General features: G+C 47.2%; 1 protein-coding gene across 1 annotated transcript in view; it reads left to right on the top strand.

Moving 5' to 3' along the window:
* pdlim2 (PDZ and LIM domain 2 (mystique)) overlaps positions 1-15,000 on the top strand; it is a gene marked incomplete at its 3' end in the record, with an annotated part of 73,287 nt that overhangs the window by 19,579 nt on the left and 38,708 nt on the right. Inside the window, exons 4-6 of the mRNA XM_080852405.1 lie at positions 5,793-5,862; positions 7,532-7,683; positions 10,839-10,908. Coding sequence (XP_080708531.1) covers positions 5,793-5,862; positions 7,532-7,683; positions 10,839-10,908 — 292 coding nt within the window. The remainder of the gene's footprint in view (positions 1-5,792; positions 5,863-7,531; positions 7,684-10,838; positions 10,909-15,000) is intronic.

Raw genomic sequence — 15,000 nt, 5'->3', positions numbered from 1 at the left:
AAGTTTGATGGAAATCTGTCCATGCGTTTCTGCGTAATCCTGCTGACAAACAAACAAACAAACAAACAGACAAACAAACAAACAAACAAACAAACAAACATACAGGGGTGAAAACATAGAGGTAACAACATGGTGGTCATGTCATGTCCAGGTTGGCCTTTCCAGTCATTTGTGTAGATATCTTTCTGGCTCTGTTTGCACATTGCCCGCCCTCTTGGCTCCTGGTGTATGGCTGCCCCCCCCCCCCCCCCCCCCCCCACACACACACACACACCTTACCATAATGAATACTTTATGAGGGGAAACCAATGGCGTGTCCTTCTCTCTTAAAGGAGGATTGTGGTTTAATACGTGTATATCCTCGTCACGGATAATTAAAGATGTTGCAGTATCTCCTTTTCTTGTCCCCTCTGGGCGCCCAGTCATGGGTGGCGGGCATGCCAGCACGCAGCTCCCTGCACCCGTTGGCATCGAGCTGGCACAGCCGACCTCTGGGTCTATCAGTGCTTTGTTCCCAGGGTAGTTTTCCAGCACGGAGCGGAGCTTCATTTTGACGATCTACACGTCTTCAGCTGGCTTTCATCCTCCGCTGAGATGACTGATGGCCATGAGAATGACGGAGCACTTCCATGACGCTTTTATGAGGATTATTTATAAAGCGCTCCGAGAGCTTGTAGCACTGAAGGTGCCGGTGGGCGGAGATCGCTTCACACAACTGAGTTGACTTCCTGCCATTGTCTATTGTCCTTCCTAGCGTGTGATAGAAAAGGGGGCCATTGCCAGACTCATTTCTTCTGATCCACCCAATTACTGTTAAAACCTCGACAGCTGCAGGTGGCGGAGGACAGGCGTGTGTGTGTGTTTGTGTGTGTGTGTGTGTGTGTGTGTGTGTGTGTGTGTGTGTGTGTGTGTGTGGTGGAGGACAGGCGAGGGACTGCATAGCTGAATGAGTGTGTGGCACCGTGTAGTCTGGGCTTTATCAGGCCGTGTAGCCCCTGTTTAAAGACTTAACTAGGCACTACATCAAAAATGTTATTGAAGGCATCTTTAAAATAGACACGGAGTTGTTTTCATAAATACCATAAAAGCTTCATCAAATCCACTCAAATCCTCTGCCGACAGCAACAACTGCAACAAGGCGGAAAGCTAAAAACTCTGAGAAAGAGTTTGAGAACTAACCCCTTGCCAAAAGGACTTCAAGCAGGACCTCTAGGCTTTCTTCTGGAGACGACCTGTAATGGATGGACTAATAGAGGGCATCTATTAGTCTTATGTCATGGGTATTATAAATGGGTATTATTAAAAAGTCAGGCGGACCTGTGGCTGGTCCCAGATGGGACGGGTAGAACTGTCTGGAGACAACCTGGAATGTCTAAATGGCATCTATTAGTCTTATATCATGGGTATTATAAATAGATAATAATAATGTCTAGATGGCATCTATTAATCTTATAAATGGGTATTATAAATGGGTATTATAAAATAGTCAGGCGGACAAAATAGTGTGGCTGGTCCCAGATGGGACAGGTAGTCCCGCACATACATTCCTTCCAGGCCAGGAGATGCCTGGCAGGCAGGCTTTAAATTGCACAGGTAACAGGACTCGGCATACTTCGCTGGTGAGTGTGTAGATTGTTAAGCAGCTCTTTGATTTATGCGTGCTTTCCGTGCGACACCAGGCAACGGTGAGGGCGATTGTTTTCACCGCTTCAGGCATTCGTGCCGTTTCTGCCACACAGTGCTTCCGCACGCTCCGACGTTCATCAATCCAAGGGTGAAGAGCTGAGCACGAAGGCCAAGAAGTCAAATACGTCTCACTTTTTAACCTCGAACTTGACCCCCCCGGGGCGTGTCTGAGCTAATGCATATATCCGGAAGCTACTGTTTGTTTTAGCTTCCCTTTCTTCAAGTTAGCATAATCAGATTGAGACTCCGCAATGGAGGCTCACGTCCATCGCTATTTTTAACTTCTCGAAAAGCCAAGACTCGTTGACTCGTGCTCCAGTGGCTGCTTACCTCTCTCTGCAGCTGTGTGTGTGTGTGTGTGTGTGTGTGTGTGTGTGTGTTACTAGACTCTGCTTACCTCTCTGTGCAGCTGTGTGTGTGTGTGTGTCTGTGTGTGTGTGTCTGTGTGTGTGTGTTACTTCACTCTGCTTACCCTCTTTGCAGCTGTGTGTGTGTGTTACTTCTCTCTGTGAAACTGTGTGTGTGTGTGTGTGTTACTAGACTCTGCTTACCTCTCTTTGCAGCTGTGTGTGTGTGTGTGTTACTAGACTCTGCTTACCTCTCTTTGCAGCTGTGTGTGTGTGTTACTAGACTCTGCTTACCTCTCTTTGCAGCTGTGTGTGTGTGTGTGTGTTACTAGACTCTGCTTACCTCTCTGTGCAGCTGTGTATGTGTGTGTGTGTGTGTGTGTTACTACCCTCTGCTTACCTCTCTGTGCAGCTGTGTGTGTGTGTGTGTGTGTGTGTGTGTGTGTGTGTGTGTGTGTGTGTGTGTGTTACTACCCTCTGCTTACCTCTCTGTGCAGCTGTGTGTAACTAAACTCTGCTGCTGACTTTCTGGTGGGTCTCACCAAACCTCCGGGAGCAGGAATGCGTTTTGAATGTACGTATTTTACACTCCTTCAGTCCACAAATCAAACCTCACTCATAATCTGACACTCCATAGAATGTTTGCTTTAGAATTAGAATGCTCATGCTATTCTTTAGGTGCCCATTGCTGAGAGATCATATTCACTCTCCAGCTGCTTTTCGGGCTGAGGAGCTGCTCCAGTCTGCATGGAGACGTTGAAAGCCTTCATGGAGCCTGCTGGAGGTGTCTTTCCAGTCCATTTAGTGCCGGCATCCAGGGCCCGTCCTATAAGGGCCATTAGCTCTGGACCCGCACTGGAATCTGTCCCTGCAGTAAGCCAGCCTCCGCTCGCCCGCGCTGCTGAGGCTTTCCTGCAGCGAAGGGTCGGGTCTGTTATTGCTGGCTCTGTGTGGGCCTGCATTGTTTCCCTCCCCAAAAATGAAATGGGTTCAGTAAAATGTCTCATTAAAATAAGGCCAAGATGAAGCTGGAGAGACACTTCAAGCCTTTTCCCCCCTCGCACTCGCTAGGAATCTGTTTGAAGTGGGCCAGTCGGTTTTTGAAATATGTGCGGCAGTTTCCAGTATGCAGCCATTTTTGCCTTTTTGTTCCCAAATTCTTGAATCGAAAAGCTGTTCTGAGATTTTTTCCTGCCAGTTGCTCAAGTTCTGCAAGTAAACACACCAAAAATCATCTTGTCAAGAGTCTTTTCGGAACATCAGCAGCTTATCGTCAAAATATGAACATCAGTTTCTATTAACATCAGCTGTCAGAACATGCCCCAGTTGTAGTCTCTTGCTCTCACACACTCTTAGTTTAGCTCTGTGGTCAGTCACACACACTCTTAATGTAGCTCTGTGGTTTACAAGTGTCCCTCCAGGTACCTCACACACTCTAGATGTAGCTCTCACACACTCTTAATGAAGCTCTCACACACTCTTAGTGTAGCTCTGTGGTTTACAAGTGTCCCTCAAGGTACCTCACACACTCTAGATGTAGCTCTCACACACTCTTAGTGTAGCTCTGTGATCTCACACACTCTTAGTATAAGTCTGTGCTCTCACACACTCTTAGTGTAGGTCTGTGTTTTACTAGAGTCCCTCCAGGTACACTGGCAGCCCAACACTGGCTGAATCGTGCCCTTGTGTAGCACCGTGCCTTGGTGAAAACCAAAGGGGCTTTTGTGCTTCTAACATTGATTAATTCAAGACAAACAAATAATCGAAAGCATAGTGTGTACTCCCTTTGTCAAGATGCATTACTCTGGGGAAAGCTTTGACATGCTCTCTTACAGTGTTCTTTTTGTTTAAGTTTCATGTCCAACCAGTTATTTGGTTTTTCGCAGACCCGCTCCCATTTCCAGTTGCCCTCTAGCATCGTATCCTCTGACATATTTATGCATGGAAACTATGCCACAGTGAAAAGGGAAGCTGTTGGTGTCTAATCCAGTTTTCAGGTTTCCCTCAGGACAATGTGTCAGAATCAGAATCAGAATCAGAATAAGATTTTATTGGCCAAGTTAGTTTGCACATACAAGGAATTTGTCTTGGTGCAGTGGCTCTCACTGTGCTTACACATATTACTCAAAATATACAACACAACACAAAACAATACAACAGTGCAAAACAATACAACAGTGCAAAACAATACAATACAACAGTGCAATGGTCAACAGTCCAAGAAGTCTATAAAAGTATATACAAGGAGCATATACAGTGGGGAAAATAAGTATTTGAACCCCTGCCGACTTCGCAAGTTTGGCCACTTGCAAAGAAATGTGTGATCTAGAATTTTAATGGTAGGTGTATTTTAACAGTGAGAAACAGAATATCAACAAAAAAATCCAGAAAACTGCATTTTATAAGATTTATGACTTTATTTGCATTTGATGCAAAAAATAAGTATTTGAACCCCCAAGCAAACAGCAAGAATTCTGGCTCCCAATGGCCAGTTATGTGCCCAAAAAGCACACAGATTAGTCCTCATTATGTCTAACAAGGTATACCTGATCTCAACTGGTGACCTGTATAAAAGAAACCTGTCCAAAGAATCGTACTTCACACCTTCAACCTCACCACCATGGGCAAGACCAAAGAGCTGTCCAAGGACGTCAGAGATAAGATTGTAGACCTGCACAAGGCTGGAATAGGCTACAAAACCACCGGCAAGCAGCTTGGTGAGAAGCAGATAACTATTGGTGCGATTATTCATAAACGGAAGCAACACCAAACAACTGTCACCCGCTCTAGGTCTGGGGCTCCATGCAAGATATCCCCTCGTGCGGAATCAGTGATCATTCGAAAGGTGCAGAATAACCCCAAAACTACACAGGGGGAGCTTGTGAATGATCTCAAGGCAGCTGGGACCAGAGTCACCAAGAAAACCATTGGCAACACACCACGCCGTAATTTTTTGAAGTACTGCAGCACTCGCAAGGTCCCCCTGCTCAAGGAAGCACATGTATAGTGCCATCTGAAGTTCACCATTGCACACTTGAATGATTCTAGGGAGGATTAGGAGACAGAATGTGGTCAGATGATACCAAAATCAAGCTCTTTGGCATCAACTCGACTTGCCGTGTTTGACAGGGGGGGGAATGCTGAATATGACCCCAAGAGTACATCATACCCACCATCAAGCATGGAGGTGGAAACATTATGCTTTGGGGCTGTTTCTCTGCCAAGGGTACAGGACGACTCCACCGCATCAAGGGGACTATGGATGGGGCCATGTAACGTGGAATATTGGGCTTGAACCTCATTCCGTCATTCCCTCCCATTGAAAACACAACCTTAAAGATTTGGAGAGGATCTGGAAAGAGGAGTGGACCAAAATCCCTCCTGAGATGTTTGTAAACCTGGTGACCAACTACAAGAAACGTCTGACGTCTGTGCTTGCCAATAAGGTTTATTCCACCAAGTACTAAGTCATTTTTGTCAGTCAGTTTTGGGGGTTCAAATACTTATTTTTTGCGTCAAATGCAAATAAAGTCATAAATGTTATAAAATGCATTTTTCTGGATTTTTTTGTTGATATTCTGTTTCTCACTGTTAATATACACCTACCATTACAATTATAGATCACACATTTCTTTGCAAGTGGCCAAACTTGTGAAGTCGCAAGGGGTTCAAATACTTATTTTCCCCACTGTATGCATTAGTGCAAAGTGGAGAGTCCAGTGTCAATGACTCAACAACATCTCTCTCTATCTCCCACAGGCCTGACCCTCCCATCCCTGGATTGACCAATGGGATCACCTCCCCAGACCAGCTGATAGGCCGCTTCCAGGTTAGTATTCCACAGGTCTGCTTAGAGATACAGCTCTCTGCTTAGAAATACATCTCTCTGCTTAGAAATACATATCTCTGCTTAGAGATACATCTTTCTGCTTAGAAATAAATCTCTCCGCTTAGAAATACATCTCTCCGCTTAGAAATACATTTATCTGCTTAGAGATACATCTATCTGCTTAGAGATACATCTCTCCGCTTAGAAATACATCTATCTGCTTAGAAATTAAAATCTCCGCGTAGAAATACATCTATCTGCTTAGAGATACATCTATCTGCTTAGAGATACATCTCTCCGTTTAGAGATACGTCTCCTGTCCTCTTAAGTGTTGTTCCGGGGCTATTGTATCTGTGCACTGACGTTGCAGACCCATTGAATGGTGTCTTGTGTCTTAACAAGTCCATTACTTGGGTGCTGTGCCTGCCACCAAGTCTGAGTAATACGATGAGATGTCACTGTGATTCCAACGTGCCTTTCAAGAGTCTTCCATGCTCTAACGCCAAAATGCTTTGAGTAGTAGGTGATCGTACACAATCACATATTTATAAAGATAAAAGTTGTAACAAATGATGTGCATATTTTGTGGCAGAAAAAAAAGTCGCCGGATATATTTTTAGCTCGGATACCATTACGTCTAGGCTCGGCATGTCCTGAAGGAGCCATAACGTGTAGGCTCAGTATAACATATCTTGAAGAAACTATATCGCACGCATCCTGTATCACTGTCACATGGACATCTCCTGGCTGGCAGCCCCATCCTCTATCCTCCATCCTCCTGGCATCCCCCTAGGAGCTGCTTCTCATTACACAGGAATGGCTCTATCTATTTATCTTAGATTTATTGAAGGTCAAGAGGAGTAGAAAGGAGATATTCTCGAACATTCTTTTTTTTCTCTCCTGTTCCTCGTTGCGCGCCGTTCCAGCCATAACTCTGTGACAGTGAGGATCGGAGGAGAGGTTTCGAGGCAGGTTGTAAATCACAGGGAGGTTCCTGCAGTTTATCGTCCAGAAAGACGGCTTTCGGAATCGCTATTGCAGCAGCAGAGCGAATCCTGGCAGAACTTGTCCGAGTAGAATCCTCTGAGGCGATGTATCGTTTGCCTTCACGTTCGTGATTCAGGACTGGTGTTTTTTTTCACTCCTGGTAGAACACATACTCCCTTTACAACTGTTAACATCTCAGATGAATGACTACAGGTTTAAATGTGTTGCACAGAGTATTTATATCAATCCTTTTGACAAAGTTGTGTATATCACAGATAGCAACATATAAGATTAGCATTCACTTTTAAAATTATGCTACAAAGTTTATAAAGCACACCTATCAGATCAAAACAAATGTTGCCAAACTCTGCGTTAGGTACGCAGATGTTCTCTTGAGTGATGCCACTAAATAGAACAACTATAGCTTTGTTACTCTAGGTCTCAGTGTTGCAGGTCCTTCACATGTACTTGTGTAGAATTGGTGGTTATGGTTAGTGTGTGTGTGTGTGTGTGTGTGTGTGTGTGTGTGTGTGTGTGTGTGTGTGTGTGTGTGTGTGTGTGTGTGTGTGTGTGTGTGTGTGTGTGTGTGTGTGTGTGTGTGTGTGTAATTGACTGCACTTCACTTGACTTTTCGACTGGGTGTTATTGATTTGCACTAAATCCTTTCTCTCTCTGGCCACAGGAGGCAGTAGAGGTGAGCAGGGATGAGAATCAAAACTACAGAGAGTACACCATCTCCAGCCCCGCCTCCATCTCTCCAGACCCGTACTCTCCAGAGCCCCCTGCAAGCCCCGACAGGAAGACTGAAAGGATCACCCCCACCAGCACAAAGAGGTAGCCCATAGCTCACCCATACCAACACGAAGAGGTAGCCCATAGCTCACCCATACCAACACGAAGAGGTAGCCCATAGCTCATCCACACCAACACGAAGAGGTAGCCCATAGCTCACCCATACCAACACGAAGAGGTAGCCCATAGCTCATCCACACCAACACGAAGAGGTAGCCCATAGCTCATCCATACCAACACGAAGAGGTAGCCCATAGCTCACCCATACCAACACGAAGAGGTAGCCCATAGCTCATCCACACCAACACGAAGAGGTAGCCCATAGCTCACCCATACCAACACGAAGAGGTAGCCCATAGCTCACCCATACCAACACGAAGAGGTAGCCCATAGCTCATCCACACCAACACGAAGAGGTAGCCCATAGCTCATCCATACCAACACGAAGAGGTAGCCCATAGCTCACCCATACCAACACGAAGAGGTAGCCCATAGCTCACCCATACCAACACGAAGAGGTAGCCCATAGCTCACCCATACCAACACGAAGAGGTAGCCCATAGCTCACCCATACCAACACGAAGAGGTAGCCCATAGCTCACCCATACCAACACGAAGAGGTAGCCCATAGCTCACCCATACCAACACGAAGAGGTAGCCCATAGCTCACCCATACCAACACGAAGAGGTAGCCCATAGCTCACCCATACCAACACGAAGAGGTAGCCCATAGCTCACCCATACCAACACGAAGAGGTAGCCCATAGCTCATCCATACCAACACGAAGAGGTAGCCCATAGCTCATCCACACCAACACGAAGAGGTAGCCCATAGCTCACCCATACCAACACGAAGAGGTAGCCCATAGCTCACCCATACCAACACGAAGAGGTAGCCCATAGCTCACCCATACCAACACGAAGAGGTAGCCCATAGCTCACCCATACCAACACGAAGAGGTAGCCCATAGCTCATCCATACCAACACGAAGAGGTAGCCCATAGCTCACCCATACCAACACGAAGAGGTAGCCCATAGCTCACCCATACCAACACGAAGAGGTAGCCCATAGCTCACCCATACCAACACGAAGAGGTAGCCCATAGCTCACCCATACCAACACGAAGAGGTAGCCCATAGCTCACCCATACCAACACGAAGAGGTAGCCCATAGCTCACCCATACCAACACGAAGAGGTAGCCCATAGCTCACCCATACCAACACGAAGAGGTAGCCCATAGCTCACCCATACCAACACGAAGAGGTAGTCCATAGCTCACTTTAGCTAAGGTCGTCGGTTGGGATGCTGATATAAATTTGTATCCCAGTTAGATATCAAACTTGCCTCTCATGTGTGTGTTATGCAGGATAACACACACATGAGCTATAGCTCACTTTTGTTAAGGTCTTCCTGCGCTGTTAAATCTGTCAAATCTACGTTCATAAAGCAACAAATTGTCTTTGGGTTGTGGCTGTTTACTTTTGCTAAGGACGCGGGACGTGGTTGTTCTTTGTTGCCTGTAGGAAGGCCACTGAAAGAGCTAAGGCTTCAGCTGCTAGCTCAGGTCTCTAGTGGAACCGCAATGTCAGTAGTTTCTCAGCTTTGTCTAGCACTTATGACTAATGGACCTGGAAATAATGATTTGCCTCTGTCAGACTCATTTAGAGATTTACCTTGGTTTACTGACTTTTTACTACAGACTTGGAGGTATGTCAAGCGTCCTTATATAGGTAAGAAATTGGGAGGCCTCATTTCTTATACAGTAATGGACTTTACTTTAGTCAGACGTGACCTGGAAAGGTTCCCATATCCTCCTTCATCAGGCCTGTTCTGAAGAACATTCTTTTTGACGCGGTGCCATTGGAATCCATGCCATCAGAAGCATTAGAGGAACTATTTAGCCTTTAGCTCTGCATAATGAAGTGATTTAGGGAGAACCTCACTATGAAAACGGAGGATTGGGTGGAGGGAAATGGATCTGTTAATTGAGGCAATAAAGTGCTCCATATCAGCAGCTTGTCAATATCCCTCTGGATTGTTTCAGCATTGGTATGCAGCTGTTAAAACAGGGAAAACACATTTCAGGAGGTGTCTTTGCCAAAGATAATGTTTTGAGAAAAAAACCAAAAAAAAAGCCGTTACTATATAGAGCTTTGGGGCTGAGCACTCTGATGATAATTTGGCCGATCAGAAAGCAATCACTTTTCTTTGGCAGTTCAAACCACTTCTGAGGAGATGGAGTTTATTAAGTGTCAGTCATAGATATGATGGCCTTGAGGTCTGGTATGTTATGGTGACACACCAGACGACTCTGACCCCGGAGCTCTCAAACTAACAGACAGAGAGGGAGCGAAAAGAAGGACGAAACACTTTAGCACTCCTCTGAGATTAATATAGAGGCGGGGAGTGAACCGACAGAAGCCCGTTAACAGGCCAAGGGAAGGGGAGGCTGGGGACTCTAACAGGGGGAGGGAAGGGGACTCTAAGAGGCCGAGGGAAGGAGAGGCTGGGGACTCTAAGAGGCCGAGGGAAGGAGAGGCTGGGGACTCTAAGAGGCAGAGGGAAGGGGAGGCTGGGGACTCTAAGAGGCCGAGGGAAGGGGAGGCTGGGGACTCTAAGTGGGGCACAAAGGATGTGCATTGGATTTCCTGTGCCTCTCCATCCCCATTCAGCAGGAGAGGAAGGAGGAGGAGGTGTGGGGAGGAGAACAGTGCTCTACCTGTCCTGTCAAGCCCACTCCTGTGCTGCCTGAAAGGTCAAAGTTCAGCCTGTGTTACTGCAGTAGAATCGACACCCTGTCTGTCACTCTAACCTCCATGTTCCTCACTCTGAGCACGGGGGGTGATTAGACCCTTGAAAGCTTCTGAGGCACATTCCAGGTGTCAGGTCTGATTGGCTCGATACTTCAGGTTTAGTCTGGTCTTACTCAACTCCCGCTCTGTTAATGAGTTTTTTTTTTTTTAGGGTTACAGTTAGACGTACAGGTAGTCAGTCACAGTTATGTAATCTCAAAGCGTTTGTTATCATCTGACATTCAATGCCGGGTCAATACCGGTTCATTTGTTTGACAGGCGGGAGAGATGATGGCATCGGAGTGTTTTTCTAGTGTCATTTTGATTTTTTCAACTCGGTGGCCATTACCGAGTCGGCAGGTTCACACACCTAATCCTTTCTTCTTCTCTTCTCTCTTGTAGCCTGCAGCTGCGCTCCTGGTCCCCAGAAGAGAAAAACCCCAACCATCGCCTCTCCAGGCCTCTCTCTCAGGTAGGGACTCTCAGAAGTAATGAAAAAAAAACACAAAAGCTGACGTGGTTTCAACTCTATGAACAGGAGCAGGACCTGGGAAGGCCTTGTTCTGGGAGGTTCTCACAGTTGGAATTATCTTCCCATCCTAGGAAGACAAAAAATGGAAAAATCCGTACGAAAACAAAGAAAACTCTGGAAAACTTGAATAACTCTATAGTCACTTGGACCACTTATTTGTGTTTGCGGAGCATTTCCATTCACGTGTGTGTGTGTGTGTGTGTGTGTGTGTGAGTGTGTGTGTGAGTGTGAGTGTGAGTGTGAGTGTGAGCGTGAGCGTGAGCGTGAGTGTGAGTGTGACTGTGACTGTGACTGTGACTGTGACTGTGACTGTGACTGTGACTGTGAGTGTGTGTGTTTGCGGAGCATTTCCATTCACGTGTTGTGTGTGTGTGTGTTGTGTGTGTGTGTGTGTGTGTGTTTGTGTGTGTGTGTGTGTGTGTGTGTGTTAGTGTGAGTGTGTGTGTGTTTTTGTGCAACATGACATAACTACAGTGTAATGTCAGTAGAACGGTCCATAGGGATTAAGGCCCTTGGCTCAGTGTGGGGCTTTCATGGGAAGTTAGAACGAGTTTTGATATTTTCATTTCAGGTGGAGTTAGTAAACTTTAAAGGTCACATTTCCATTCACGTGTGTGTGTGTGTGTGTGAGTGTGTGTGAGTGAGTGTGTGTGTGTGTGTGTGTGTGTGTGTGTGTGTGTGTGTGTGTGTGTGTGTGTGTGTGTGTGTGCTATCAGGCTGGAAGTGCTTTGCTTAAAGATCACTGAGAGGAAGACATGTAATGGTGTGTGTGTGTGTGTGAGTGTGTGTGTGTGTGTGTGTTTGCGGAGAGGAAGAGATGTAATGGCTCTCAGGGAAAAAGAAAACAATCCATATGACCTTCAGGAGTTTGTTGAGCTTGTTAGTGAAAATCTGCATCCACTTTGTCGTGTACTTCAGTAAAGTAGGGGTTTGGGAGTAATCTTCGTTTTATTCGGCTGCATTCGCCATGCTCATTTAGTGTTCTAGAAACAAGAAGAGGGGTTCCAAAAGCCTCTGGAAACAGTTCAGTGAACGAGGTTCTTTTTTTTTCTTTCCTGTGGGAAAATTCATCATGAGATATTTAAGCTATGTGGTACTGCTGGCTACTGAGGGAGGCTGTCATCTCTCAGAGACTGTTACAAGGCAGAGCTGACAGAATAGGGAAAAAAACACGCAAGCCCTTTGATGCCTTGAGGATCCATAATGACATTCCAGTCATTTGTAAGCTTTGTGAACATGTCATTGGAGGTTAGAGAAACATATCTAACATATCTCCCTCTGACCTACCAGCTCAAGTCCCCATGAAGTTAGATCTTGGGTTTCCCCTGGAGGGATCAGGGCTCTTTTGAAGCGGCCACTTTGGATCAGTCCAGACGATCGCTTGTGCCTTTTTCGGTGTTCTCATTTCTCTGAAAGCGGTTTGGTCAATTGGACTCGGTTCATCTGGTCTGGGGGCTGTTCATTGGGAACAGATGTGTCTTATCACTTGCTGTGGCCGAGGCCCTCGTCTCTCTCTTCCTTCGTAAGGGAGGTCATGAGGGCCAGAGGTTTGCAGACTACAAGCTCTTTTGAAACCTTGCCCTGGTCACACTGACAGAGCTGGTGGCAGGCTGATTTGTTGTCAGAGAATTAAACCAACACACACACATGCACTTTCACACACAAACACACACTATGGACCCAGCCGTCCTGCCAGGACTGTGCAATATGTAGCATAATGCAGCATTCATTAATACTTAACTTGCACGTTCTTGTACTTAACCGTAAATTACAATATATAAGTTATTTTATTCTAATATGTTTCTCCTTCTTCTCTTGTTTTTACGTCATCTTAGTTTGCTCTTCTCTATTTTATTCTGCTATATTCTTGTTTCACTTTGCTCCATCACCAAGTGTCATCTTCATCACCATTCCTATGTGTCTTGTACGTTTAGCGAATAAAGCGATTCTGATAAGCCCTCGGTCATACCCATTGAATAAACCGATTCTGATAACCCCTCGGTCATACCCCTAGTCCGCATGTCCTCCTGAGTCGAGGATGTTGGATGCTTCAGTCGTAGCTCGAGAAAAACTTAACACCCAACTAACTTTTCCTTTTATGTAGATTTTGTGTTCGTACTCGTGTCGTGTTTTTGCCAAGTCCCGGTTGGTTGCCCCCGAATGCCACATGGGGAAAATATGCCACCTCAAATGGAATGGAATGGGAACTCTGCAAAGTATTATCCCTCGACCCCCGGAACATTAAATTACCGCTGTTATTCCGCTGTCATTCGAAGGAATTGGACGGGCTTCCAACTTGCCCTGAACGGAATTAAATGTTTTGGGGGTCAGCGAGAGCGAGATGCTTGGAGACCGAGAGAGGGGGGGGGGGGGGGGGGGAAGATGACCCTCAAACTGCTGTTGCTGTGGCTGTATAAATCTCCCTCTGATTAAGAGCGCGAGGTTTGCAGACAGGTCACCACTGAGCTTGGTGTGGAGCTGTCAGACTCGACGCTTTGAAGACACACACACACACACACACACACACACACACACACACACACACACACACACACACACACACTGCTTTAAAGCGCCCAGACAGCTGCGAGAGAGAGAGAGAGAGAGGCCAGCATTAAGTGCTTGTCTGGGTTTGTCGGAGGGGCTACCCCCCCCCCCCCCCCCCCTTTCCTTTTTTATCAGCAGACTCTGAGGAATGCGGAGGGCTACATGCTCGTCCGTCACGCGTGCCTGTTTGTTCTGACCTTACGTGTTTGTGGTGTTTATGAAGTTAAGAGGGCCGGGGGGGCTCGGGACCTGCTGCTCAGGACTTATTGCCCGAGTTATTTCTGCTCAGACGAATAGCCGGACAGGAATTCAAAATCGTCCCCGGCCCTTTCCCCCGTCAACCCCACCCACCCCACGACCCTTCCCACCCCTCGTTCCTCATCTCCGACTGGATCCATCTAGCCATGTTCCTCTGGGATCTCGCCCGCATTCCTCCCCTCTTTCTCTCATGGCGTTATCAGTTTTTATCAGCCTTACTAAAAAGCTCCTCTTCCTGTTTGTGCTTTGCAAATCTTGGCCTCCACGTGTGCGTGCGTCTCCACTCAAGCCAGACTGGCTCGTCTGGCTCGTGTGTGTGTGTGTGTGTGTGTGTGTGTGAGAATGTGTGTGTGTGTGTGTGTGTGTGTGTGTGTGTGTGTGTGTGTGTGTGAGTGTCTGATGCTGCCGAGGGCCCTGTGCTGAGCTCCTCTGATGTGTCTGTGAGTGTGTGTGTGTGATGCTGCTCGTCTGATGTGTGTGTGTGTGTGTGTGTGTGTGTGTGTGTGTGTGTGTGTGTGTGTGTGTGTGTGATGCTGCCGAGGGCCCTGTGCTGAGCTTGTCTGATGTGTGTGTGTGTGTGTGTGTGTCAGATGCTATCGACTCCAGCACTCAGCCAGTGGTCAGCCAGCGTTAAGCCAGCACTCAGCCCAGGAGACGGGACATGGCCCACGCAGGGTTAACGTGTTAATGTACCTGCGGTCTCCAAAACCCCCCCTACCCCCCCTCAACCACTTCCTGTGTTTTAGCAGTAGCAGCAGGGCTTGGCTGGAGCTGCCAGTGGAAAGAGCTCTGCGCTCCTGCTGCTGTCAGGTGTGATGTGTTCTCGGGCGCGTGCGGCTGGATGAGAGTGGCTCGCTGGCGTGTGTGTGTGTGTGTGTGTGTGTGTGTGTGTGTGTGTGTGTGTGTGTGCTCTGCGCTCCTGCTGCTGTCAGGTGTGATGTGTTCTCGAGCGCGTGCGGCTGGATGAGAGTGGCTCGCTGGCAGAGGCTCCCCTTCCTCCTGTGGAGGTCCTGGGCCTGAAACTGATGCCCACCCCCACCCCCCACCTCCACCTCCGCCCCCGCCCTCACCCCCACCTCCACCCCCACTACCACCTCCACCTCCACCAAGACCCCCGCCCCCACCTCCACCCCCCATTATGAACACCTTCCCTACGCACAGGCAAAGGTCTACACACACTTTCCATAGGATTAGTGACTGGGGCTCTTTCAGGAGACATATGGCCAT

Source organism: Sprattus sprattus, assembly GCF_963457725.1.
Source record: "Sprattus sprattus genome assembly, chromosome: 15".
In the NCBI taxonomy this organism is placed as follows: Eukaryota; Metazoa; Chordata; class Actinopteri; order Clupeiformes; family Clupeidae; genus Sprattus; species Sprattus sprattus.
The sequence above is the reverse complement of the archived record's forward strand: the minus strand, read 5'-3'. Positions and strand labels throughout refer to the sequence as shown.